The sequence below is a fragment of the Carassius auratus genome, chromosome 7 (genome assembly GCF_003368295.1).
Source record: "Carassius auratus strain Wakin chromosome 7, ASM336829v1, whole genome shotgun sequence".
NCBI lineage: Eukaryota > Metazoa > Chordata > Actinopteri > Cypriniformes > Cyprinidae > Carassius > Carassius auratus.
In genome coordinates this window covers 13,974,445-14,001,787 of record NC_039249.1, presented here as the reverse complement: position 1 = coordinate 14,001,787, position 27,343 = coordinate 13,974,445, and the positions used below count along the sequence as shown (strand labels likewise).

Sequence of the window (27,343 nt, the reverse complement as noted above, 5' to 3'; positions counted from 1 at the left end):
TTCTAATTTGTCTCGACGGGATGAAGGGAACTATTTTCCCACGCGGAGTGATATGTTTGGCGCGTACTAGGTTTGACGACAGAGAGAGCGAGAGAGAGAGAGAGAGAGAGAGAGAGAGAGAGAGAGCTGTGCACAGCGCTGAACTTGAGACCGTGTCTCGGTCACGTCTCATGTGCTTCTCACTTTTCTCAATTTTACTATCGAGCATTTTAATTTAATTTCTCGCCCGTATCCCGATTTTCTCTCCGAGTTGCGTGAGCGACTGCGCAATAGAGGAACGCCGAACTGAATTCAACATGTCAATTTTGCCGTTCACTCCGCCGATCGTGAAGAGGTTGCTGGGCTGGAAGAAGGGAGAGCAGAACGGACAGGAGGAGAAATGGTGCGAAAAAGCCGTCAAGAGTCTGGTGAAGAAGCTGAAGAAGACGGGACAGCTGGACGAGCTCGAGAAAGCCATCACAACTCAGAATATCAACACCAAGTGTATCACCATACCACGGTGAGCGCATTTAAAAACATCCTCGGCTTGTGGTGAGAAGGGGGTAGTTTTACTGTCGTGATTTTAGCAGAACGAGTCCGCGTAGTCTTAAAGTGAAGCTAAAACACCTTTGGAGAACACAGTAAAGTTGAAGACTTTGCAGCAAAGCACCTTCAGCTCTTGTGTTTCCTACATAACGATAGATCATAAACAGCGTCTCCATTCATAGTGCTTTACTCGTATCTCTTTACGTGATTCCGACCCTCCTGTTGATTTATTATAACTTCATACTCTTCTGTGCTTTCATAAACCAACATTTGTCTTGCCTGGGGTTGTGATGAGGTTATATAACCCGACCTTAATCTGGGCAGCGCTGGAGCTGCTGTATCTGGGCTAAACGGGTTGTTATGAATTCTGTGCTCATGTTGTGGATGGTGGGGTATATTTGGCGCAGGACGTTCAGCTCTGTTATTCCTCATCATCCGTGTGCATATGGGATGGAGGTTGTTGTCTGAAGCTGTTTTTTTCCCTCTCAGTTTTGCAGTGACTGGTTAATCTTGTTATGTCACAGACAGTAGGATGCTGGCCAACTGCTCACAGGTCTTGCCCCTTCGAGCCACACGAGGGTTGCCTACAGCCTTTACTCTCAGCAGATCTTCAGTCTCAGCACTTCAGTACAGACAAACACGTCAGAGGCACTGGTTCCTCATCCTGTTTACTGATGTATTCAAACGTGCAAATCCAGAACTCGTTTATAGAGGTCTCTGAAGTGTTGTTGTAAATGATACTTTTTGTTTCTGTAAGATGTTTTCTATAGAAAGACTTTTATGGCGTAGGGTTAGAATCGCAGATAAAGGTAAGTTCTTAAATTGCATTCCATAATAATGCATTTGCATTTGAGCCAAAGGGACATATTTATAATGTTACAAAAAGTTATGTTTTAAATAAAGGCTATTTAGTGTACATTTCTGTTCTTTAAAGGATTCAGAAATAATGTATCACTGTTTCCAAAAAATAATAAGCAACTGTTTTCATTGATAATAATAAGAAATGTTTCTTGAGCACCAGATTGTGGCATATTAGAATGATTTCTGTTTGATCATGTGATGCTGACGACTGGAGCAGTGAAAATTAGAATCTGCCATCATCACCTGATTAAATTACATGCATTAAAAATAAAAAGTAGTGTATAATGTAATTATATTGGTCAGTAGGTATCATTATCCTTACATATTGTCTCCAGCATATACTTAAACCAAACATTTGGCATTATTTAGCAAATCTTAAAAACACAGAAATTTTCCAAATGATTTTGTCAGTCTGGCAAAGTAGAAATAATAAACTGTTGTATTACATATCCCTGTTTGAATCCCTACAAAGATGCTAATAGAGAATTTAGAAGTGACAAAAAGGGAAGAAAGCTTCTTCTTCATGGACAGAGAGAGACACACACGTGTGTGAGAAAGTGAAATAATTCATGGGACGTTGATTTTTAAATCAGGTCACCAGATTGCGTTGCCTGTTGTCTTTTTCACATTATAACACTAGAATAAAAACTAAGAGGAAAGACTAAAAGAGCTCTTTACAGACAATCTTTTTTTGTTATCAATATTACATTAAACAATTCTAGATTTTATGTAAAATAATTAGCGCATAATGGGAATTTACCACCAAGTCAGTCAGACTGATGGATAATGACTATTTGTAAAGCAGACACTGAAAAACTCATATTGTCTCATAGTGTAGATCAACAATTTCACTTCATAGTTATTTTCTACATAGTTTACAGACGATAAAGACTTTAATATACTGTAAAAGCCACACAATCTCACATATCTGCAGTCTTCAGCCTTATAATCACATGTAGCTGTCTGAAATGAAACAAGATGCTACAGAATTACTATGCTGGTAAACCTCATAGGAGAATTTATTCATGAGCTATATGCCATTGACTTGACACATTTGGGTTGCATGCTTGACTAAATGTGATATATTTACTAAATTGGGTTGCCTAACGGAATTTTATTAAAAACTAGAAGACACAACAAAAAACTATTTAACCTTACAGTTAGCATTTACATTTCTAGACATATGAAAGAACATAAATAGAGTCTCCTTTCCAAATTTGAAGTTTGCATAATTGTGTGGTGTTACAGGGCTGGACAGCTGCGGTCCAAGCCTGCAGCGGTGTTGTATTGGTTGTTGTTTCCAAACAGCAGATAGCTCAGTGAAAGCAGGGCTCGCAGCCAGAGATCAGGCTGAGTCACCCCGGAGGGAGAGGGAGTTTGAGCCTGTGGCTTTGTGGTCTGACCTACTGGTGCTTCTCTGGTAGAGCTCACTGGTGACAGAAACCGTAACAAATGAAGACTTCAACAATTGGGAATGGGATGTGTGTTCCAGGTTAACTCAGGTTGACTGGTTTTGTGCATCAAAACAGTTTTGGCTTATACTTCAGGTTTTTTGCTTGTTATTAGAGTAGTGTAACCTGAATAAGCACAGTGTCCAGTACAAGACTCTATTCTTGGCCAGATCTGTAGATGGTATAGCCTTCACAACACACTGCCTCACCCTGCTGGAGGATCCAGATTCCTCAGACACCCTTGACTCACTTCAGGTCTCACAATCCTGTTTTGCCCTCACATGCAGCTCACGCTGGAAGCCTGTCCCGGCCTGCTGGAGATTCAGAGAAAGAGCGATAAAGAGATGTGGAAGAGGACACGGAGTACAAAAGAAGCAGCGGAAAGAGGAGATGGAAGACAGATTGAAATTGTCCAAGACAGGATACGAAAAACATATATACCATGGTCACACTTCCTTCGCCTGCCGTGCACCTGTCGAAGCCCTATCGGAGTCTCCACATAGACTTCCTGAGAGGATGTCTGCTCCACAGTGTATCTGTGTTCTGGGATGCCTACTATATCTCAACCCCGCAGTCTTTGTTTGCTTTTGCACTCCACCCACAATGACTTCAAAGGCGTCTGAACTGTGAATAAAACCTGTGGTCCATTGTGTAGGCGCATTGAGCCGCTTTCTCAAACAAGTCGCCTATCAGCTAAGAAGCTATATGTGCCCTGCCGCGGCAATGGAGTTTATTGTTGGCATTTTAAACTGAAAGTGTCTGCGCCTTGAAGAGATGTCTGGCTTTAAGTCTGGCATCCTGAAACTCTATACAGTATACAGTGATTAAAAAGCGCTTTGATAAAACATGGAGATTGGATGTCATTGGGTTGTAATTGATGTGCCGAGGGTTGTTTTGTTTCAGCCGGGGTAATTCCTTCAAAGCGCCGCGCATCTGAGAGAAGTGAATGTGTCTGATGATTCAGAGTTATTGTATGGCAGCTGATGGAAAGAGAGTGAAAGACGGCTTGACAGAATTTCACAACTCTTTGAAGTGATGGCTGAAACTAACAGTAAAGACACTATGTGAGCACTATTGGCCTGTCATGGTCTTTTAACACTTTTATCTAAAGTAACTTGCTGTACTCTTATTACAGGGACTGCCCTGGGGCAACCTGCGGTTATGCTTAATAGTGATGATTCATTGTAGGGTTATGTAAAACTACATATTTTTAGTATTGATTCGTTTGTGGGTTGACTGAAAGACTTGCCCTAAAGGGCTATTAGTCTGGTTTGGGGCTCACCTGATCCTGAATGTGCAGAGTGCAACTGATTGTGGAGGCACAAAACATCCTGAGACACAGCGCAACGGCAAAATACGTCTGTCTGTATGTGTACGGCTGTAGCAATAGTGCTTCAATCACATTCACACAGCTCAAACAGTAAAACATGATGCTGGCAATGCCAAGGTCATGATTTCAAGGGAATGCATGAACTGATAAATTGTATACCTTAAATGGTTCACAGCCAACTAGTCTGACCATTGTAATCCACCCCTACTTTAGCTGCTAAAAACATAAAAGTTAAAATTATGCATGATGCTAAAAGAAATGTGTATTGTGTATTATTTAACACCACTAATCAGTTAGTTGGTTGTTGGGACCAACTGAATGTAGTTGACTATTTAGTGTAAAATGTAGTGCTGTCTGTGTGCATGAAAGTTGTGTTCATATTTGTTTCCTGAATGACTGATGGCGTGTCTGTAGGTGTTTGTGGATTCCCTGAGGGTGTTATGATAGCTGTAGCACCCAAGTGATGGAGAAAGCTGAGTGTGCCAACTAGTCTGACTGCGGTTGTGGTGAAGATTAGTGGCACAGTTTGTCGTCTGTGAGTTTGTGTACACTACAGTATGTGTTTGTGCGTTTCTATGTTCTGGAAGTGAGTGCACTCATTGTGTACTGTATGTGTACACACACCGTTGTTGTGTCTAAGCAAGTCTGTGTGTTGAGAGCAGGTATTTGAGTTTTAGGCTCAACACACACACGTCTCTCCCATGCATGTTGTATGAGGCGGGGTTAGTCAGCTCTCAGGAATGCTCCGTCTGCCCGGGGAGGGCGTGGGCCGCTTCTGGGTTTGTGGCTCCTGCCGGGGTTGAAGGTTTAGAAAAGCTCTATATCTTCAGGAATAATAGACACTCTGTACAGCAGACAACAAGACTGCTTTGTGCTGGTTTGTCATCACTAACCCTACTGCTGACCCTCAGACTGCTTCTGACCACCGTGAGAAAATAACTGTCCTTCAGCCGTGAACTCTGTGTTCGTGTTTTAAGAAGATCTCCAGTGTAGACTTTGCACAGGATGTTTTGAAGTTTGTCTGAGAGTTTTGAGAGACTTACTTTAAAGCCATGAATGTGCACTGACACTGATCCAAGTTAATCACTGTGGTCTCTTAATTTTAAGAATGAGGTGTTTTATCTGAGGTGACTCTGTGTAGGCTTGGACCACAATCAGGGCTGGATGATAAGGTGAAAAATTTATTTAATTTGACTGATTATCGTTTTTTACATTTTTTTACTAGTCAACTTGAAAATGTTCTACAACATGATTCGATTCAATTAACTTTTTCTTTATTAACCCTCTAGTTAAAGAAAATTGTATTCAAAATGCACCACACGTTGTCAACATGATGTAAATGTTAAACAAATCACTGCATGAAAGATCCATGAACTATACTTGCATTTCGTAGAAATTTGTCTTTGACATATATGTTCAGAAATAATACAAGGAAAATGCAAATCTCAAAAGGCAAGGTAATTACATTTTATAATGACTGAAGGTATAACACCAGTAGACCGTTAGTAACTATAAATAATGCACAATGCACTATGATGCAGACATGAAATATCAGAAATACAGTAGTAGTTACAGGTGTTTAATTCGCTTGCACTGTTTTTCTTTGTAAACATGGACACATTTGACTGTTGCACTCGCATCTCTTGCAGCATCTCATGCATGAAATGACATTCTAAAAACGCAGCTCTCAAGTTTAAAGAAGTTCACTCCCATCTTCTTGCATGTTTTTCCTATTCCACTGCCCACGTCGCATCTTTGTCAACACAAAAACATTCTGTGTGAATGGCACTATGTGTGTGTCACACATGAGCGGTTAATCACGTAGTATTGACATTGTCAAAATGACTAATTTAACATTTGGGATTATTTCTATTCAAAAGTGCGATTGCTCGATGTCTACAAAATAAATTGTGACAAAACATTAATTTTGAATGAATCAATAGAATTGGAAAAATCGCCCAGCCCTAACTGCAATACATTGATTTGATTTTTATTGTAAACTAATAGTTGGGACTGGGTGATAAATTGATAATGATAATTATGAAAATATAATCTCCCTCGATAAAACGATAACGAGTTCATTATAATGTTTACGTACCAAAGGCGGAGCAAAACGGCGATAATAATGTAAACTGCGCCATACACAGAGTTTATCCACTCAACTTAAATTTCAAAGAGCAGCTCAAGTGTGAGCTCAACAGAGCAGATACATTAAGGCTACTCACTGATGAGTCTCGGTTACGTGAGCACTAAACAGCACTGTAAGATCCAGTGAGAAGCACTTGAATTCAGCCAAGAACACAAATGACTCGGTGATTTAAACTACTTTAAAGGCAGGTAAAACAACGCTGAAAAACAGCTGAAAGAAACAGTGTGCACAATGATGCAGTCAGAAGGCTTTACAATCTAAAAAAATCGCCATAATTTACTCTAGTAGTGTTTGTGTATTTATACTAAATAAAGACTACTGTTTACATCGGCATCCTGACTCAAGCTACTACTGTCAACTCAAGCTAATGTCAAATGTGCATTTCTGAGAGACACAAATGTTTTACTATTAATATTGCAGCCTGCACTGCAAAATGTGCATCATCAAAGACAGGCAACACAAACATGTTTCATGATTTGAAACAATATCACTCATTAGTACATGCAGGAACTAAGATATTTTTTTTTGCTTTTATGACATTTATTGTGTTAAGGAAAAATGACTGGAAAAGTGTATATCAGGGATCCTCAAATCTGGCCTGCAGAGTTTAGCTCTGACCCTAATCAAACACACCTGAGCATGCTTATCAATGTCGTCAGGATCAGTAGAAAATCACGGGTAGGTGACTTTGATCAGGGTTGGAGCTAAACTCTGCAGGAAACCCATTTGAGGAACCCTGGTGTATATTATTTAAAAACATGAAGGGTTTGTCATGTTCTGAACATAAAGAATAGTTTAAAACCACAATTAACAAGTTCTGGTTTCTACAACTTTCACTTGGGAGCAAAATTCTGCCTTTAAACTTAAAAGAAAGAAAGCTTGATTTAAATGATAATTATCGATATTGACTATATGAAAATTTTTATTGTGTTCATTTTTTGGCCGTATCGCCCCTTCTTACTAACAGTTTTAATATTTAATCATTTTAGTAACTCTTTACATTAGATTACATTACATTATATTCTGGGGAAAAGTTAAACACTTGTTCAGGGGTAAATATATCATCTTGTATATGACTACTAAAGCTCAAAGTATGAAAAAGCTACTGAAAGCTACTTCAGTTTTGACATGAACATTTATTGCATGCCTACAGCTCCATTTCATAGTGTGCTCCTGTCATAGGCTCTTTCCTCACAGTTGTCTTTACACTGTCTTCACACTCTGTTTTCTATGACACTACTCATGATGTATCTAGCCAGTTTTAGTTATGTTTTCAACAGTTCTCATCACAATTTTGAAGAGTTGGGATGAGAGTACGGATGTCATGAATATGATAACAAAAATCTAGTAGTCTGTACCAATACAACTAAAAGTTGCTATACAATATTGGATACCAAGTCGATACCACAGGAAAATGTATTTAACAGTACATAAACACAACATTAGTGGCACTTGGCCTTCAAATAATACACACACACACACACACACTATACTCTGGATGCAAGCATTAAATTAAATTCGCTGACATTCTAGCAGGCCGAAAATATTTTTTAAAACCATTCACATAAACGACAGTTATTTAAACCAGTAATATTAGCCTATAATGTTAATAAGGATAATCCGTGGATGGATACACAACAACTAAACAAGATGTAAGCTGTCAGATATTCAGTAACTGTGTGTGCACGTGATCATGCACTTTCAAAGCTGTACCCTCTCGTTTAAATCTCACACAAAGACACAATCATATTCATATATCATCACTGTCTACCACGTGTATTTCCTTCTGTGTGCTTGTAGGTGTTTTTTCTTCTTCTTTACCCTTTGAGGACCGACTGAAACACTTCCAGGCATATGCTCTGCCTGCCTCTGTTAGTGCCAGAAGAACTGCGGCCTTTGGTACTACATACGCTACTGAAGAAAACAAGTACCGGCAGGATTTTAAAATGTTTATACCAACTTGGTACCATAGGATCAGTTCTCGTAACAGATGGGAGGATGTGAAGAATAGGCCGGATATGGACACAGCAGCAGTCTGTGGTCAAGACACTTCATAAGTGAGGCAAAAGCTATCAAAGAGTTTTATACCAGCTCTGGTCTAACTCGTCAGATATCTTGTAAGATATCTTGTTGTCACACATCTCTTGTTGTTTTCCAGTGGCTAATTCTTACAGGATCAAAAGTGAAAAAGCATATTTGCAGAAAATGTTCCTGTAAAGAAGCAATGGTAAATAATAATAATAATAATGGACAGGTGCTCATACACTGCTGGAGAGAGATGCTCAGACCATACTGTATTGAGGGTTTTTCAGATTTTGAACCTGGAAGAAAATATCATTGTCCCCTTGAATATTAATGTTGCACTAAAACTAAAGTAGTGCCAAAAGCCACTTTTGTTTAGAAAATGGATAGGATGAATAATAATTTCATGCTAAATTAAATATATTGCACTTCCTTTCTTCTTTTCTATTTGTTTTAAGAAGAAGAGGAAGAATGCTGAACAACCCGAGGTTCTGATGTAGGTTAGAAAGGCCTTTGACATTGTGGTGTACATTACACCTCCTCCTAGTTTTATGAACAGTTAAGTGTAAAGCAAGATTTTAAGTGCGAAAACAATAAATAAATGTCTAGAAATGTTTTGATTGTCTTGCTTTCAGCAGCATCATATACAGGCCAGTCTCACTGAAACGCCACTGTGACAAAAACACACGGTGTTCTGGAGTTATTGACAACAGAGAAAAAACTTTGTTACACTTACACTTGGCAGTAACTTTTCATTTTTTTCATCTGTGTTATTTGGTTAACCCCTTTTTTACATTATTGGCGATTAAAACTATATGCAATATTTTGTGATTGCTAGATAAGTGATTACCTAAAGTGTTAATTTGGGCCCGTGCTGCATTTGTATGATGGTTGTAGTGTTTCTGCTATAGTCCTGCTCCCCTGCTGAGAACGGGCCCCCGTAACCACATCCAACCACCTGCACATGAGACCCCTGCAGGGCTCTGTTTACTTAGGGAAGGCCTTAATGACTTTAGCAGAGGGAGGAAAACCAAAGAATAATGCAAGTTAAACATGATATTTTACCCACACGCACAACGAAGTAAAGGATAAGCAGGGATACTTGGCTTGAATTAGAAAACAATATTAGCCTGTAAGAGTTTCCATTTGACTTGGGTTTCTCTCAGACATTTAATGCAGTTTTTACAGTCAGATTTTCTATATTATCAGCTTCCAGATGTTATTCCAATACCGATATTATGACCAGTCAATCCTCAGTTGAATTGCTTTATGTTCAGACATAAAAAGCGTAAGTTGATTCAGTGTTTGTGTTGATCAGGTATGTGTCTGTCATCACTGCACTGCTCAGTGTCGTTTAGTATTAACTCTGTTGTACTGCTGTGTGCCGTCTGGGTTCAGACTGGGGGAAGGGGGAATAGCAGTGGTCTTAAAGTGTTTTTAAAGGGGGGCTGTGGGGGCTGGGTCGGGGTATGTTCCACAGGGTGAAATGGTCCCACAGTCAGTCTGGGCTGATGTCGAAGTTGCTTTTGTCCTTCTCTCCTTCTGCATCAAATTTGCATGTATCACAGTTCACGGAGTTCATGTTTTGAACTCGCTGATTTCAAACAGAGAGACATGCAAGTTCAGCTTTACAAACATCCATGCTAAAGGCCCTTTCACACCAAACGCAGCTAGAAAAATTGAAACGAAACGAAAGTTACTTAGGAAGGATGCTTGCCTGCTTGTGTGCCAAACAAATGCATCATGTAGAAGCAGCTGTAGATTGCCTTTGTATTTTCCTTGCTCTGTTTAAATGTGTGTGTTTAAAGCAAAACTTTGTGAAAGTTCATGTTAAGTTCAATGAAAAGATCCAGATCAGTAGAGCTGATTCTGGTTTCTGTTACTCATTGAGTTGAGTATGATAATGCAGGAAGTGTCAGTGTCATGGTCAAATCAAGGCTGCATGGGCTGATCCAGAAATTGCCCACTGCAGCCCACAGTGTCTGTGTTTTACCCTCCAGATTAAATCTGCCCAGTGCCTGTGTCAGAGCCCTCCATCCCTCCAGCTCACCCCTCTACTCTCTTTCTCTTCCTCACCCCCTCTCTGTTCCAGTCTCACCCCTCTCTCTACTCAAGTGACAGCCGGCATGCGGATGGGGAGGGGGGTCAGACCCGCCCTGTAGGCTGAGTGTGTGTGTGTGTTTGTGTGTGTGTTAGAGAGAGAGAGAGAGAGAGAGAGTGTGTGTGTGCACGTATGTCTGTGCTTCTGTTGGTTGGATGTGCCTTGCTGCTGACCTAATTCGCCCTCTGTAGCTCAATCAATAGTCATTCAGTGCTTCCTTTTCATATGAGGTCTGCCCACGCGGCAGCAAACACAGGCTCTCTCTCCGCCGAGCGCTGGAATGTAATGGAAAAGTGAAGAACTGACGGTGGATGCATCTAATGAATGCCAGAGCCCAAGGACTGATCTCATCGCAAACTTTGACGTTTCTTAAATGATCCTAATTGTAGTTAGCTGTCATATTTATTTTTGTCTAAATTAGATATTAGTATACACACTACTGTTCGAAAGGTCTGTTTATTAGTTTTTTTCAGTAATGACAAATTTAATTGATCAAAAGTGTCAGTAAGAGTCTTTTTTAATACATGCTGTTCTTTTAAACTTTCTATTCATCAAAGAATCTATGTAATGTATTGCCATAAAAATATTAAACAGCACAACTGTTTTCAGTTCAGTTCGATAACAATGATAAATGTTTCTTGAGCACCAAATCCGCATATTAGAATGATTTCTGAAGGATCATGTGACGCTGAAGACTGGAGTAATGGCTACTGAAAATTTAGCTTTGCCAAATTTTAGGAATAAATAAATTGCATTCATTGGTCGATATCAATAATTATCGCGAAAAATGACAAATCTTTATTTCTGTCAAGTTTAAAGGCAGATTTCTTTTCCTGAGTAAAAGTCGGAGAAACCAGACAGTTAGTTGTTGTAGTTTTTTTCTTCAGCTGAACATTTCACAAATCTGAGGTGTAATATTCAAAATAAATATAATAATAAAATATATATATTTACATCAAATTATGCATGGCCATCAAATTAACCATTGGCCATCTATATATCACACAATTAGATCATGATAACCGAAGGTAAAACCACACATAGCACCTCACTACCATGGTAAAATGATAAAACATAGTCTTAATTATTTTTAAAGTTTAACGGCCAGCCCTAATATTTTTCTCTGTATTTTTGATTTTTAAAAATGCACCCTTGGTACTCTATCTTTACAGCAGTGTATGTCATAAAAAGAGTTCAGTGTACTGTGAAAGAAGACTATAGACAGCAAGTTTCAGAACTTTAATCCAAAAACCGTTAATGTCTAATGTCAGAAAACTGAAAGCCATAACACATGGCCGTTATTTCCACATGTCAATGACACATATTTTGGTAACAACACTGTGGCCCACCTAGTCACATTGTGGTCATGAGGAGGAAGTGAGAGAGATATTATTCCCAAACACCAGTTAAAGTGGTATTTAAAAAAAGGGTCAGTAGTGGCTTAAATACTGTATACAAGCTGTTGTATGAACAGGACATTGTGAGAGTCAGACCTGTTATTAGCATCAAACACCGACTGAGTAAATGCAGCCATTAAAGTATTCAAGACAAAAGTAAAAAAAAGAAAAGGAAAAAAAAAAGACTCATTTGATTCTAAGCATCACAGAGAGGAAGGTCATGGAAAATGCATCATGGTCTGTTTTTCACTGCATTACTCTGAAAACAAAAACAAAGTGAAATGTATTATATGACCCCTTTTAGAGAGGTCTGGGAAGGAAAGTTCACACCTCTTTTTTCATTTAATTTATTTTCTTATCTCTGCTTTATGGAGTGTGTATAAGGGACGAATAGTGTGTATTGAATGCTATCTGTGGCCTGGATTCCTCAAAGTGTTGACAAGCTTTGCTGACCTAGTGCACAGCCCTTCTCTCTCTTAGCACTTTGGCTGCTGTTGCATATTTCAAGCACACAATGTAGCAGTCATGTATAATAGAGTGCTCTGAGAGGTTTGGACCATACTGTACGGCCCCATTTTTCAGTCATCACACCGGAGCAGGGTGTGCATTGCGTCGGCGGGTTTGAGATTCTGATCTCAGTCACGAATGTACCGTTATAGGAGGCTGCTACGATAGTCATCATGAAAATGTTTTAGTCATTTAAAAGCCCTTGAATGTAGAGATAAGCACCGTAGGCGTAAAGAATGATGATAGAGTGAAAATGCGTTATACGTGTATATGATGGTGTGCTCGCTTGTGTTTGGATCAGTGAACAACTCGCCTGTACAAAGATGTAAAAAGTTCAGTGTGCGGTTGTTCTCCCTTGCTCGAGGCCTTCACTGCATTATTCTGAGATGATTATGCCTTTTTCCTTTTCCACATGGGGCCATCCAAAGAAAAGTCTGAGTTTATTTGCCTGCAGTTAAAAAGCGAAGCAGGTAAAAATACGATGTGTACTGGAATGTTTTGGTTGTTGTGTTCGAGTTCTCTCCTCTTCTCCACTCTCTCTCGTCTCCTTTAGCCTAAATGTGTCTTTGACTGGTGGGGTGTGGATGTGTGAACTGAAGGAAGTGACTCTGTGTTTATGGCTCTGCTGTGTGAGGCCCGTGTGAGCTTGTGTCGCAACCATAAAGTGAATTGTTTGTGCCTAAACAATCTTGTTTCTTCAGGATTTATTGCTTAATATTCTTTTGTTTTTGTTTTTTTTGGTCTGTGTTTTTCCTCTCTCTTTTTTGTAAACACACTCTCTCCAAGGGGTGTCTGGATTTTACATCATTATTTTTCCTCTCGCAATCTGCCTGTAAAGCAAAAGAGCGGCAATGAAAAATTAAAAGCATATTTAGCTGCTGGGAGAGCCACAGAAGGCCTCGGGCAGGCCAGCCTGGCCCGTGCCGCTGTCTGGGCCGGGATCGGTGGGTGTAAAAAGGGGAGGGGAGGAGGTCTGACAGACATGCTTTAAAGAGCTTTTGGGATTTGCATTATTTGGCCTGCTACATTTGTGTGTGTGTGTGAGTCTACTGTCTACTGCTTTCATATGGCTATATCAGATGAAGCTGTTGTTAAACTAGAGCACAGACAACCCCCCTTAACACACACATGCGAACACAGTGAAATACCGTTTTTTTTGGACTTCCTCTTCCTCTTTCTTCACCTCATTCACATCGCATGTGACGTGTAACCGAAAGCACCACATTAACAGGAAATTGGGCCACTTTTACTTCATCTGCGGTCTCACATAATACCTTGGTATTGTCTCTGCAATTCTTTGAGCAGTGAGTGTTTATATTGTGGTAATATAAGATTTTACACAATGTTTCTTACTCAAGCGATAATAACATTTCCTCTGTATTTCTGCTTTTGATTTTTGAGAATGAGCTGCTGGGATCGTTTCTGCTGCAGTCATCATTATTAAAGGGGTCATATGATGCAATTTTACGATTTCCTTTCTCTTTGGAGTGTTACAAGCTGTTCATGCATAGATGAGATCCCCAAAGTTACAAAAACTAAAGTCTCAAACCCAAAGAGATATTCTTTATAAAAAGAAGAAAGATGGTGTAACTTTGATTCTAGCTGTAAAATTGTTGCCACCACTGCCATGTCGTTGTGAAAGCGAAACTACTTAGTTTGGCCTTCCAAAAGAAGACACAACTAGAAATCAGTGGTTTAGTTTGTATTTACAACACTGTTGCAGAACAGTTCAACGCAAATATTCAGATGTGTGCAGCGCATTTTATGGAGGACTGTTTCCTGATCCTGGGAAGGCTGTGCATGAAGGTTGTTTCTATAAAGTGGGACAATTCCAACTTTTCAAGGACAGTCTGACACTTCTGACTCACAGTCTGTATGTTTCACAGTCTGTAAGTACGTTTTTTATATTTAAAAGATTTGCCACTAATGATTCAAACGCGAGTTTTGAGCAGTGAAGAGTAGAGCTTGTTGTTTGTCATTTCTCCTATCACAAATGCAGACATGCGTTTATGTTAACGCAGCGCAATACGCAACACAACGCATAAAAAGACAGTATAAGTCATTTTAATCCTTAATTATGTGCCCACTGGAAGCATCCAATGCCTTGTTTGTAATGGGTTTTATTGTTTTTGTCTCATCGCACTGGGACACACAGCATCACAGTATGTTAAGGGGGATATTACCATCACACGCTTGAGGTATTCGGCCAATTACAAAGCACTGGATAGCTGGCCAATCAGCGCATTCGCTTTTCAGAACAGTGAGCTTTGTAAAAATCAACGTGTTTCAGAAAAGCGGGGCATAGAGGAGTAACAATAATGTACATTATGTGGAAAATAATGTGTTTTTTGAACCTTAAACAGCATAAACACATTGCATTACACCAAATACACCAAATAATGTTATTTTTAGCAACATCATGCTTATCCTCTTTCTCTTTTTTTCTCAGATCACTAGATGGTCGGTTGCAAGTATCTCACAGAAAAGGTCTCCCTCATGTGATCTACTGTCGTCTTTGGCGCTGGCCTGACCTGCAATCTCATCATGAGCTCAGAGCCATTGAACTCTGTGAGTTTGCCTTTCACATGAAAAAGGACGAGGTCTGTGTCAATCCCTACCATTACCAGCGAGTCGAGACACCAGGTAATGCAGCCTGATATTTATGAAAGCATCGAGCACACCATCAAACAGTATCATTCGTTTAGACCTGGGGTGGATCACAGTACTGCGGGGGTCTGCCAATTATTATATGATCACAAACATGTTTTAATGAAAATATGAATTAAGGGGTTGTCACATTAGATTTTGAGAATGCAAAAAAATTTTAACAGATGGGATATGTCATCTTAAATGTAACTAATAATCTGAGCTTTGGCAGGCTTTTTGTTTCTGATTTCCTGCATTTGTATATGATTGAATGAAATTCAGAGGAATTAAAAGTGTAGTCTTAAGTGTAGTGTGACTGCACAATTAAACATAAAATATGATGAACTGTAAATTAACTGTAAATTATTAAATAACATTAAAATGTAATGACAATGTAATTGACTCAGTACTCCCATCTCCATCTCTTAAATTCCTGTCCACACATTAAGGCAAAACACCTAAAATCAATAATAACAATTATAAGGATTTTCTGATCCTTATAGTACTCAGCATATTTAGAATTGGGGCTGTGTGATTTAATCGAAATGCACGATTTGTAAACCATGAAAGCATGAAATTCTAGTGCAAGCATGAAAAAGACTTATCGTTACAACATGGAGAACGCACAGAAACAGGGTTTTTGTGCGCTGTCTGAGAGGGTTTTCTGTGCACACACACCTTCTCAGATAGTGCTTGAACATTTTTTTTTATCTCCCTTTCATGTCTTTTTGTTCTTTCTATGTTCAGGTCTTAAGCTAATGTAAATTATTGAGAAAGAAAATGCAGCTGCGTCAGTATATGGTATCCGTGCATGAGCTCTTAAATTTTTTTATCTCTATTTTAAAGTCCCCTTTCTCCAATCAGGCTGTTCTAAGAGTTGATTGACATGGCTATCTTACCTTAGACCATTGTGTCGACTACGTTGCAGGGGAAGACAAAAATGTCTCCGATTAAGTGATTGAGGTGTTTTGTTGTTGGATGTAATAATAGGGGTTGGGGTTGCAATACGATGTTGCAATACATTGTGATACTGTAAGCAAGGCAATATGTTGGGATATTTCTTATTTTAGGAATAGGATATATTTTTAGGAAAGCTGTCATCAAGAACAAACCACCATATGTAAACCTTAACAAAAAATAAATAAATTAAAATGATTTAATCAGAACACAGTGGGATCTGCATTTGCAATAATCAGTCCCTGTAACATTCAACATTATTGAACCACTTTTGGGGTAAAAAATGTAAGTGCTTGCAGGATCCTTTAGTTAAATGTATAATATGTTTCGCATGGAATTGCAGAGAGTGCGACTCCACAGTTATGAATGTAAAAGTGTATGGAAATATTGTCAAAATTGATTAAAATCAGAATTGCATTGATCAAAAATATTTTTTGTCCATGTCGCACAGCCTTTTTTAGCATTAATAGTAGTGTACAAGTATCTGCAGTATGTTGTGCCAGTTGTGGATCAATATATACAATTTGTTTGTGTTGTAATTTATGTTTGAATGTTTTTTCTCTTCTTCTTTCTAATTATTTTTCCCTTTCTCTCCCTCTCTGAAGTTCTTCCTCCAGTGCTGGTGCCTCGTCACACTGAAATCCCCAGTGAGTTTCCTCCTCTGGATGACTACAGTCACTCCATCCCAGAAAACACCATTTTCCCTGCCGGCATTGAACCCCAGAGCAACTACATACCAGGTAGATGACAAATACACAGTAGTAAGGAGAAGACTCTTGGAGTTGAGGTTCACAGTGTTATAAAAAACAGATTTGCCCTGAGATACCACAGAAAAAACAAACCGAATAACGTCACGTAGCCTCTAAATGAATATATCGTCATCATCTGCCACAAAGAGGCACAATCTGAAGTGTTTTCCAGGTTTAATAGAGTAAGTTTAGTCTGTAGCTGTAGTCCTAGTGGTCTCGTGGGCAGTGGGTGGGTCACTTTACTGGAAGGATGTAGGAGGAGGAAAGATACAGCAACAGCCCTCTCCACTGGCCTCCATTCAGGCAGAAGCAATCACTACATCATTGTGTTACAGTGCTGATGAAGCACCAATAAAGAAAACTAAATGTGTGTTCATTAAAAATAAACCAGAATTTGAATCTATGTTTAAATCTTCCAAGCAGATTTATTTTAGATATTTGTACCTGTATTTATTTATAACGGTAACTTAACTTTGGATGTGCTTTAGTTGTAGTTTTGTGCTTTTACAAATGTTGTTATTGGATGGTTATTCTCTTGTAAAGGTGCATTTAAACTGCAAAGATTAAAACTCTTGTTTTGTCTTGGTGGTTGATTGACAGGTCAGAAGCCACACATTGACTTTTGACCAACGTCTACATTATAAATAAAGTTGTCTCATGCATTTCTGACCTCTTGTATATACACCAACATTCAAAGTTTAGGGTCAGTATCAATTGTTTTTCTTTTGAAAGAAATTAAATTTTTCAGTAAGAATGCATTAAAGTGAAAAGGAAGGACTTAATGTTTAATTTATAATGTTACCAAAATTTATTATTTCAAATAAATGCTGTTCTTTTGATCTTCTGTGAATCAAAGAATCCTGAAAAAAATCTGTGTTTCCACTGAAATATTAAGCAGCACAACTGTTTTCAACGACATTGTTAGCATAGAATGATTTCTGAAGAATCATGACACTGAAGACCAGAATAATGGCACACACTCATGTCCTTAGACACACACAGAGTACATGTGAAACCTCATTTGTAAACACAAGGAACTCAAAAGAGAAATGGGCATTAGAAATCACAGCATTTACTAGTTACTCATGTTAATCCCACTTACAGGCATGTTTTCTTCTTTTCTGACCAGTAAACAAATGACTGCTAGGGTTCTGTCATTTATTATAATATTAGGACTAATCTAGAGACATTTAACCATCGTTGCATCAGGCAGACACAAAATAATTTATGCTGAAGTGATTTAAAGGCTGCTTTTGGCTACATAAGGGGAAGATTATCCCATGGAGTATGTATGGGGTGGCTTTGGCTGGGATTAGTTCCATCAGAATGGTATTTGCTTTAGAGAGGCAGTCTGTTACTGTAAAAGAGCCCTAAGTATTGTTTCATATCCTGCTGCTGAACTGAGCTGACCAGAGCTTTCTAAATCAGGTGTCTTAATCTAAGTTGGGGGGGGGGGATAAAACCCTTGTGAGTCATTGTCTCGGCTGCACCTGCTAGATTTTGCCGGATGTGTTTGCTGGTGTTCTTAATCCTTCATCCATCAGCTGGGTCACTGTGTAAAGAGTGTGTATGAATTGTGTGTATGCAGGCTAAACTGCGTGTTTGCGTGTGTTACAGAGACGCCCCCTCCAGGCTACATCAGTGAGGATGGAGAGACCAGTGATCATCAGATGAACCGCAGTATGGACACAGGTGATGCCTGTTATACCACTGTGATGTTGTGTTCTTTGATTGGTTGAAATGTTGCATTTTCTATAACTGCACGGCTATGAAGCAGTTCCAGGTTTGTTGGTGGCTTTTCAGTTCCATATCACTTTTCCACATTGTTTTTGAGTTGCTTCCTGATACTCAGTCAGTGGTGTAGGGAAATGGATCTACACAGAAGAACATTTAGGCATGAAAACCTAAAAGTTTTGACAAATGAGATGTTGGAGTGGAAATGAAGTGGAATAATTGACTCTGCACACTTGAATGATTGGAAATCTAATCAAAAGTGATTTAATTGAAATGCGCTGTGTACATTCATACACCATTAAATCATTGATCTGTCTCTTTCTTTTCAGGGTCTCCAAATCTGTCACCAAACCCTGTTTCTCCTGCCCACAACAATTTAGGTAACTCTTATTGCTTGTGTGTGTATTATTTGCTTGGGAATTCACGGAAGTGTCCTAGCAGAGTGATCACAAGTGCAGTTCATCATGTTAACTATGAACATGATTTACTAACATTTGACCCTCAGGTGGACTGCAGATTACTTTTGTCTTTATCAGGGCGGTCATGATGTCAGATTTCTGTGATAATAATGATTTACAAAGCAAAAAGATATAGATGCTGTCATCACTATATATATATATATATATATATATATATATATATATATATAGAGAGAGAGAGAGAGAGAGAGAGAGAGAGAGAGAGAGAGAGAGAGAGATTTACAACAACAACAAATTAAATTCAAGTTTTTTTATCTTTTACTTTTGTGTTTTCTGCAATAAATCACACTCAAAATACAAGTTTAGGGAGACGGAGTAAGTTTGTAACCACAACTGGCTATTAGTGAACAAAAAGACCTTCTTGTTGATCTTCCTGCAGATCAGGGTGTTTAACGCCACATATTTATGCAATCTAAAAAACTCCCACACTGGCAAGCTAACATTTTTCAGATGTGGGTAGAGATGTGGTGTATTGTGGCACATCATGTGTTTAAGCAATACATGTTTTTAAACCTTTTAAAATCGAAGTACTGTCTTTTTGTAACATGTTTGCTTGAAGAATTTGCTTGTGCTGTCTTTCTTTAAAATAAATAAATAACAGTTGGTTTGACATTTTGTGAAAAGTTCATGCTTTTCTTTCTGAATGTGGCTTGAATATCCAAATGCTCCTGGGAGCCACTATTTGTGGAATATTTTCCAAGTCTTCCTGACATCCGGTTGCATTAACCATTTTTCCTCATGATTCAGATGCTAGTACAACTGAACACTATGCTAAAACACGTAATGTTTCATACACAACTGTACAACAGACAATAAATAATCTTCATACCTCGTGAAAACATAGACATACTCTACAGCATAGACGGTGTAGACTGACTTGTGAATTAATGAATCGGACAAAACCGTCTTGAACTGATGAGTTTACCGTTTGAATCAGTCTGATGACTCACTCTGACTGAGTCAAAGTAGTTTTTATTCGCTTATTGTAGTCATTATGTTCCTTATGTCCAACTAAAGGACTTTTACTGTATTACATGAAACCTAAATCAGTGCATCAGAGTGTTAGTAGAAATGGTTCTCAGAGGAAACGGATTGCTGAAAGAATTGTTTGCATTTCCCCAAAACAACTTGGATGAAAACCACCCACCCACATTAAACATCCTGTCAGTTAACATCTCAGTAAAGAAGGGCCCGCAGTTCCTTATGTATCAGATCGTGCTTTTGCAGACAAGCGCTCAGATCCCACAGCGATTTCTCTTCTTCTCAACACTGGTGTATGAGTATGTGTCGGAGAGAAATGTAGTGCCATAAGACTGTAATTTTCTTCAGTTTTGCATCCAAGTGATGATGGTATTTCCCGAATCAGCCTTTATTTCTGGGAAGTAACATCTAATCTTGACATCACAGTGTCGTCAGTTCCCAGTCTCGTCGGTTATCCCCACCCATTTGTTTCTTTTTCTTTTTCATGTCTTTTTTTCAGTTTCTTTCCCTCCACCTATTTCTGTGCATGTGCCTGTTTCTTTTAGATTCTCTCCTTTTATTGTTCTTTTTTTCCTCTTTCTTTCAGATCTGCAGCCAGTGACGTACTGTGAACCAGCCTTCTGGTGCTCCATTTCCTACTATGAGCTGAACCAGAGAGTCGGTGAAACTTTCCATGCCTCTCAGCCCTCTTTAACAGTAGACGGCTTCACAGACCCGTCCAACTCTGAGCGCTTCTGCCTGGGCCTGCTTTCCAACGTGAATCGCAACGCTGCTGTGGAGCTGACACGCAGACACATTGGTACACACACCATCATTCAAAATCACTCATTCATTAGATAACATTATTTAAAGATACGTTTTTGTATTTTTTATTATTTGCTTATGTGGCAACCATTTGTTTTTGCAGGCCGGGGTGTGCGTTTGTACTACATTGGAGGTGAGGTGTTTGCAGAGTGTCTAAGTGACAGCGCCATTTTTGTTCAGAGTCCCAACTGTAACCAACGTTACGGCTGGCACCCCGCCACTGTTTGCAAGATCCCACCTGGTAAGATGAAACAAGAGACCCTCAACAAATAGCCCTCATTAAGAGAGAGTTCAACAACTGAGCTACTGAATAGCTCTGCTAAAAAGAATTAAAGGAGAGCTTCCTTCTTGATAGTTGCGTGACATTCAGCTAAATCAGTTTGTCTTTGAGTTTATGGACTGTGTTTGAAACTGCTTTGTGTCCATCCAGGCTGTAATCTGAAGATCTTTAATAACCAGGAGTTTGCAGCTCTTTTAGCCCAGTCTGTGAATCAGGGCTTTGAGGCCGTGTACCAGCTCACCCGCATGTGCACCATTCGCATGAGCTTCGTGAAGGGCTGGGGAGCCGAGTACAGGTACAATTACTGCAATCACTCCACTCTTTCCATATCTATCAGCGCGCTTGCCACTCTTGGAATTTGGCCTTCATTTGACTCACTCAAAGACTTTTGAATCACTTGTGGTGTTACTCAAAACCACAGAAGCCACCCGCACTTCCTGTTAAATTCTTTGAGTTTGATTGCCGTAATCAGCTTTTTGTAGAAAAGGGATTATGAAAACGCGATGACGTAAAAACACTACAGCTTTTTACATTTAGATTTATTTTAATCGTGATTTTAAAAAAAATGGACCATAAAGAGCAACCATAATAGAAATGTTCATTTATAATAGGAGATTCACTAAAGATGCTAAAAACTGTTAAAAGTGTTATTCAAATACATTTTATTTTAAAGTGTTAGATGATGGCAAAGGTAATCTACGTGTAAAAATAGGTAAATAAACGTGCAATTAAATTTCCAGTATTGGCTGATATAGATCCAATAAGGCTGCACAATATACAATATAACCACCATATTTGCCATCAGCCAGTATTAAGAGATAAACATGCAATCAGCCTGTATTAAGAGATTTTTTAATTTATTGGTATCAATTGGGAATTTTAATGTAGACGTTCATTTAGTTGATCGATTTTAGGTTTGTTTTAAATTATTTAGACAAAATAGTACAGGATTATAATATCGTCCATAACAGTTGATTATCTCAAATGTATTAACTGAAAATTATTAGCTGAAAGTAATCAGCTTTTTGGTATCGGCCAGTATTTTAATAATATTTTGTATCCCTAATATCTAATATTGACTAAATCGATAAAGTAAAAACTCTAGTTTCAGCAGATATAAATAGTGTGCTAATAAAGGAAGTCCAAACCATTTTACTGCTCCATAGAACAAAAGGCAGTACTGTTGTTTTAAGGCTGTTTAAGTATAGACAGGCCTGCGGGGTCAAGGCAGGGTCTGACAGGCTGTGGTTTGCCGCTGTTTTCCCTCATCTGACTTGCTCTGACGTAGGAACACAACCCGGTGTCCACCACCAGCTTAGCGTGTCCGTCACATAAACTGTTAGGTCTGCGCTGGCAAATCATTCCCACACCAAACAAACTCACACATGGTGCACTTCGAAACGTCAGAGTTTCCTGGTCTCTCTCGCTCTTTTTCTTCCGCTCTCCCGCTTTTGAGTAACTTCATTGTTTGAGCCCAAGGAACCAAGACACTAATCAGAAGCAGTTGTGGGTTTTGACCAGGAACATCTGCAGTGAAAGCTTGAGAAGAAAGTAGGAAAGAGTAAGACTGGTGTGAGACTGTGGTTTCCAGACAGCTTGGCGTGTGGAGACACAATCTGAGCTGTGTCAGGTTTCACCAGACACCCACTCTCTCTCTCTCACGCCCCTCCACGTCTCCCCACCTTCAGATCCACCTCTTTAAGTGCTGACAAACCATCCCTGTTGCAGTCTTAAAATGCCATTTGAGCACTTTGGTTGGTTGGACCCTGTATTTACCACCACGTCAGTGAACATCATGACGTAGAACAGCACAGTGCCTTTGTCTGAATTCAGCTTTGATTTTTTCAGTCGTCTGTAACCTAAGCTGCCCCTGATAATGACACTTGATTTGACCTCTGCTCATTTTTTTAAAACCTTTGTATTGTCCAAAACTTGACATTTAAATGTACTAATAACTTCACAGTATCTGAGTTTAGAAAAAGCCTTCCTCACTCCCATTTTGACTCCTTCTCTCCTGCTTTCTCTCTTTCCACTACTCCATCTTTTTCTCTCTTAATACACTGTGGAGACTGGTGGAGACTGCGGCCTGTGCTTATACTGTATTTCAGCACTGCCCTTATAAACAGCCAGAGGTCCATTCTGTTTACTGAGAAACCTGTGTCAAAGGAGATACAGTCAGTCGATCAATACAAGAAGTTGCAAAGAAAGAAAACAGTGGGCAGACAAATCATTGTTAGAGCTGTAATGAAAACGGTATAAAATACAAAGGTTTAAAAAAAAAAAAGATATTACATTGCATATACACTAACATTCAGAAGTTTTGAGTCGGTAAGAATGTTCTTTTCTTTTTTTGAACAAAAGTATAGAAAATAGTGACAGCAAAGACATTTATGTTTCAAATAAATGCTGCTCTTTTAGACTTGCATTGAAAAAAATCTTGAGAAACTTGAGAGACAGTCAAGCGATCAATCCAAGAGGCTGCAAGGGAACAAAAACAGTGGGCAGACACATCGTTGCTGGATAGAGCTGTAATGAAAAGGGTCTAAAATGTAAGCGTTGATTAGAAACACGATGTAGAACAGTAGCAGAACAACGTAATTAAAAGAGTTATGAGGCAGAATGTTTTCCAAGAACTCACACTTAGCTTCCTTTTTAATCACATTACTTAGAATTTTATGTATAACAAAAAAATTAAATACACTGCATGTACACAACCATTAAAAGTTTGGATTTTTCTTTTTTTAAGTGCCAGACATTTATAGTATAATGAGTAAAAAAAATGCAGTTCTTTTTAACTTTTTATTCATGGTTTACAGAAAGATATTAAGTTTTTTAACACTGATAATAACAATACATTTCTTGGGCTCCAAATTAGCGTATTAGAATGATTTCTTAAGGATTGTGTGACACTGAAGACTGTAGTAATGACTGCTGAAAATTCAGCTTTGCTTTCAGGATAAATTATGATTTAAAATGTATTAAATTAGAAAACAGTGATTTTGATTTGTAATAATATTTCAGCTGAGTCTAGGACACTAAATCTTACTGACCCGTTATTTTAGAAGGGTAGTGTAGAGTAGGGTTCATTTAAAACTTATGTTTAATAGAGGTTATTGTTTTCTGTTGACATTCGATTGATTGACACGTACAGTACATAATCGTTTACTGTTGCAATTAACTAACATATTTAACAATTATATATATTCTATACATAAATAAAAATTCTCTCATCTAAATGTTTTTCAATACTTGAACTATTTGTAAGGTTCACTCTCTGCGCAGTGTAAAGATTTGTTTAATTGATTTTGAAATAAATTGCTGGTTGTTTTCATTACAGCTTTAGTTGTCTTTGTTCAGAATTATTCTCCTAGTGCTTAAGTAATGTAGCTCATGTAGGAGGAGAGGGCCTGAGATTGGGGAAAGACTTGCACACGTGTGTGTGCGTGTGTGTGTGGGTGGAAGGATTAGAGGAAGTCCCAGTGAGAAGTAGAGCAGTGAACAGCGGTTCTGAGACTGTCGGTTCATGTTTGTGTGTGAGCACAAGCGAGGGGATGAGTATTGTGTAAAAGAAGCATGTTTGGCAGTGAATACCAAAGCAGAGAACAGTTTACACACCGCACATATCCAGACAAACTCTGTGACTCCTGCTAGACATTCGCAGTGAAGTATGTCAGTGGACAATTCAAGAATCCATACAAACTTGAAAAAAATAAATCTATATATTATTAGTTTTAGAAACAAACCTTTCGATATGACGTGCACTGATCTGATGCAGTTAAATTCACATATGAAAGTGTTCCATAAAAATCTGTATATATATTTTTTTCTCGAGTTTGTCTAATCTCTTTTCTTTCTTAACTCTCTTTATTTCTCTCTCTGTAATGCTGTCAGGCGGCAGACAGTGACTAGCACCCCCTGCTGGATAGAACTGCACCTGAACGGTCCTCTGCAGTGGCTGGACAAAGTGCTCACTCAGATGGGCTCCCCCTCCATCCGCTGCTCCAGTGTGTCATAGGAAAAACACATATACAACATATACAGTACAAACCACAAGATCTGGAAAAAAAGAAAGTTCTTTCAGGAGTGTAAGGCTGAAGACCTTCATACCCACCAACCAGTTGGGTTCTGCAGACTCACTCATGTAACCCACGTGTTTGTCTCATGCTGGAGGAGTGTATTACAGTTTATGTATATATATTCTTTTTTTTATGTCGTTGTTGTTGTTAGCCATTTTTATTGCCATTATTGATATAAAATATTGCCATTTATGTTATATGTTGTTATATAGCATGTATATGCAAGATCTCTCCTTTCTCCTGTCTTTTATGATGCTGTGTTAGGTACATGTTTACCATTACAGGTATATGAAAGGCTTGATGATTTTTTTTCTTTTGACACGAAAAAAAGTGCTTTTTTTTGTAAAGTGGAAATATGAAGTTTTTCAAATATCAGTTAAACTGTATTTTTGTTCTTTTTTTTGTCTTAGTCATAATAATGGAAACTTGGTCTATAATGTTTTCTAGTACATATCAAGAGCTCTATGCCACTTTTTTTTTTTTAGCAGTGTCTTCAAACATTGAAAACCCAAGTTAATCTTTTTCCATTTCGAGTTAACCCCCACAACGTTGAATTTCCATATCTTGTTCTGCCCTGGGCAGTGAAATGTACATTAACTATTCACAAAGAAAATACACACACTGCTCAGCAATTCACCTTTTTTAAAATTCACTACACAGAATACTATGTAACAAACTTCGTAACAGATTATTATGTAACGCTTGTGAAAGTGTTATCTGAGCTTCACAATATCTCTTTTATGTTAAGTTGAAATGTTAGGGTCTCATTGCACAGATGCTGAGAGCCTGATCCTCATCCTACAGCACTTTTCCAGTCGTAGTGTTTTTCATCTCTCATCAAGCTAAACATGTATGTGGACATTATTTGAGGGGGTTATAACTGTGCCAGCATTCCTCTGTGAGCGTTTTGTAGGATCTGGTCTAGTGTTGATGTCATCTCTGTCTGCAGTGAACCGGCTGTCTGCTCTGTGTGAATGAATAGGATTCATCACTCTTATAACAATGTGTTGTGTCGCGCTTTCATTGTTATTCGCTCTGTGTCTTTAGTGAGTTCAAGGTCTGGTGAGGTCTCTCAATTGTCAGCTTCAGAGAAAAAGTTTTCTCTGTGTGTGTTGTGGTAGATTTTCAAAACTGGGCATTACATCATTTTGTGCACTAAGAAGTTGGCACTTCATATCTCACAGTAGCGGTTGTGTCTGTGCATACTTTATGCACACACACACCTGCGGGTCTTCATGTCCTCTCATCCTCCAGAAACAAAACTGAGTGAGTGTGCCTTCGCAGCAACTTTCATATTCACAGAGTTTGTAAATAGTATATTGGAGACAGGCATTCATCCTTATTGTTGAGTAAGTGAGTTGTGGGTTGATCTTTTCTCAGCTGAACTTGTAAATATGTTTAATATATTAATTATGCATGCTTATTTTCTGAAATTCATGCCATTTGTACTGTAGACTCTATTTTGCTACCAAATATTTTTTCAGAAGTGGGACGGGAAAGTAAATGCTCTTACCTCTGTGTTTGAAAGGTGAGGCTTGTACTGCTGGCAGGTTTTTGTAAGGTTAACCATGTATTTTTATACGTCAGATGCTCATAGGATATGGAGAAGGGCCTGAAGAAGGGAAATGTCACAGTGGGCTTTGTGAAAGCCAGATCACGTACAGTACTTTCAGTTCGCCGCAGGTCAGTGTGACGCGCTTGCAATGAGGAGCTGTTGCATGCCTTTTAAAATCCTTTGATCTCCCAAATGTGTTGAACTGGAATCATGGAAGAAAGTATAGCATTTAGGTGCATTATGTACTTGGAAGACAGTAGAAAATATGTGTGACATCTGTGTGTGCGGAAATGTTCACAAGTACTGTTGGGTGATTTAGATGCTCTACTTTGATAAAGTCAGAGTGTAATTGTGTTGAATAGGATTCCTTAAAACGCATTTAAACCTCTTGATGTCATCCAGAAAAAGACTAAATAAAAGGTACTGAAATTATTCAGGAAATGATTTATTGTCCATTTAAGCAGACATTAAGTGTTTTCTTTAAAAGGAAAAAAAAAATATCTGATCTCATTTTCTCAACAAATTGTTGAATACATTTTAAGTAATGTGCATTTATTGTGCTTGTGTTAATCTTTCACATTCAGTGACGTTGTGGCTTAGTGGTGATTGTTGTGCTTGACATTGTTAAATTTCTTCTTTGTACAAGTATATAATCGTTATTTTTTCTCTCCATTTTTAAAGTTTGTCAAGAGAAAAAAGTGTTTGTTGTTGTACTTTTAATAAATATGTAAATGAAAAA

The 27,343-nt window shown here is 38.5% G+C and overlaps 1 protein-coding gene across 1 annotated transcript; it reads left to right on the top strand.

The window, feature by feature from the left end:
- Positions 1-88: 88 nt before the first annotated feature.
- On the top strand, positions 89-27,343 carry smad3a (SMAD family member 3a). The gene is made up of 9 exons (XM_026267503.1): positions 89-499; positions 14,793-14,986; positions 16,552-16,686; positions 18,313-18,387; positions 18,759-18,809; positions 20,476-20,688; positions 20,797-20,934; positions 21,124-21,268; positions 24,865-27,343. Exons 1-9 carry the CDS (start codon positions 297-299, stop codon positions 24,986-24,988), a joined length of 1,278 nt encoding a protein of 425 aa, XP_026123288.1. The 5' UTR covers positions 89-296; the 3' UTR covers positions 24,989-27,343.

Bases quoted from the DNA above. Each gene is read 5' to 3' on its own strand.
- smad3a (XM_026267503.1), top strand. From the start codon at position 297: ATGTCAATTTTGCCGTTCACTCCGCCGATCGTGAAGAGGTTGCTGGGC. The intron at 14,987-16,551 runs GTAATGCAGCCT...CCCTCTCTGAAG, and splicing joins CCAGCGAGTCGAGACACCAG to TTCTTCCTCCAGTGCTGGTG. The intron at 18,388-18,758 runs GTGATGCCTGTT...CTTTCTTTTCAG, and splicing joins GAACCGCAGTATGGACACAG to GGTCTCCAAATCTGTCACCA.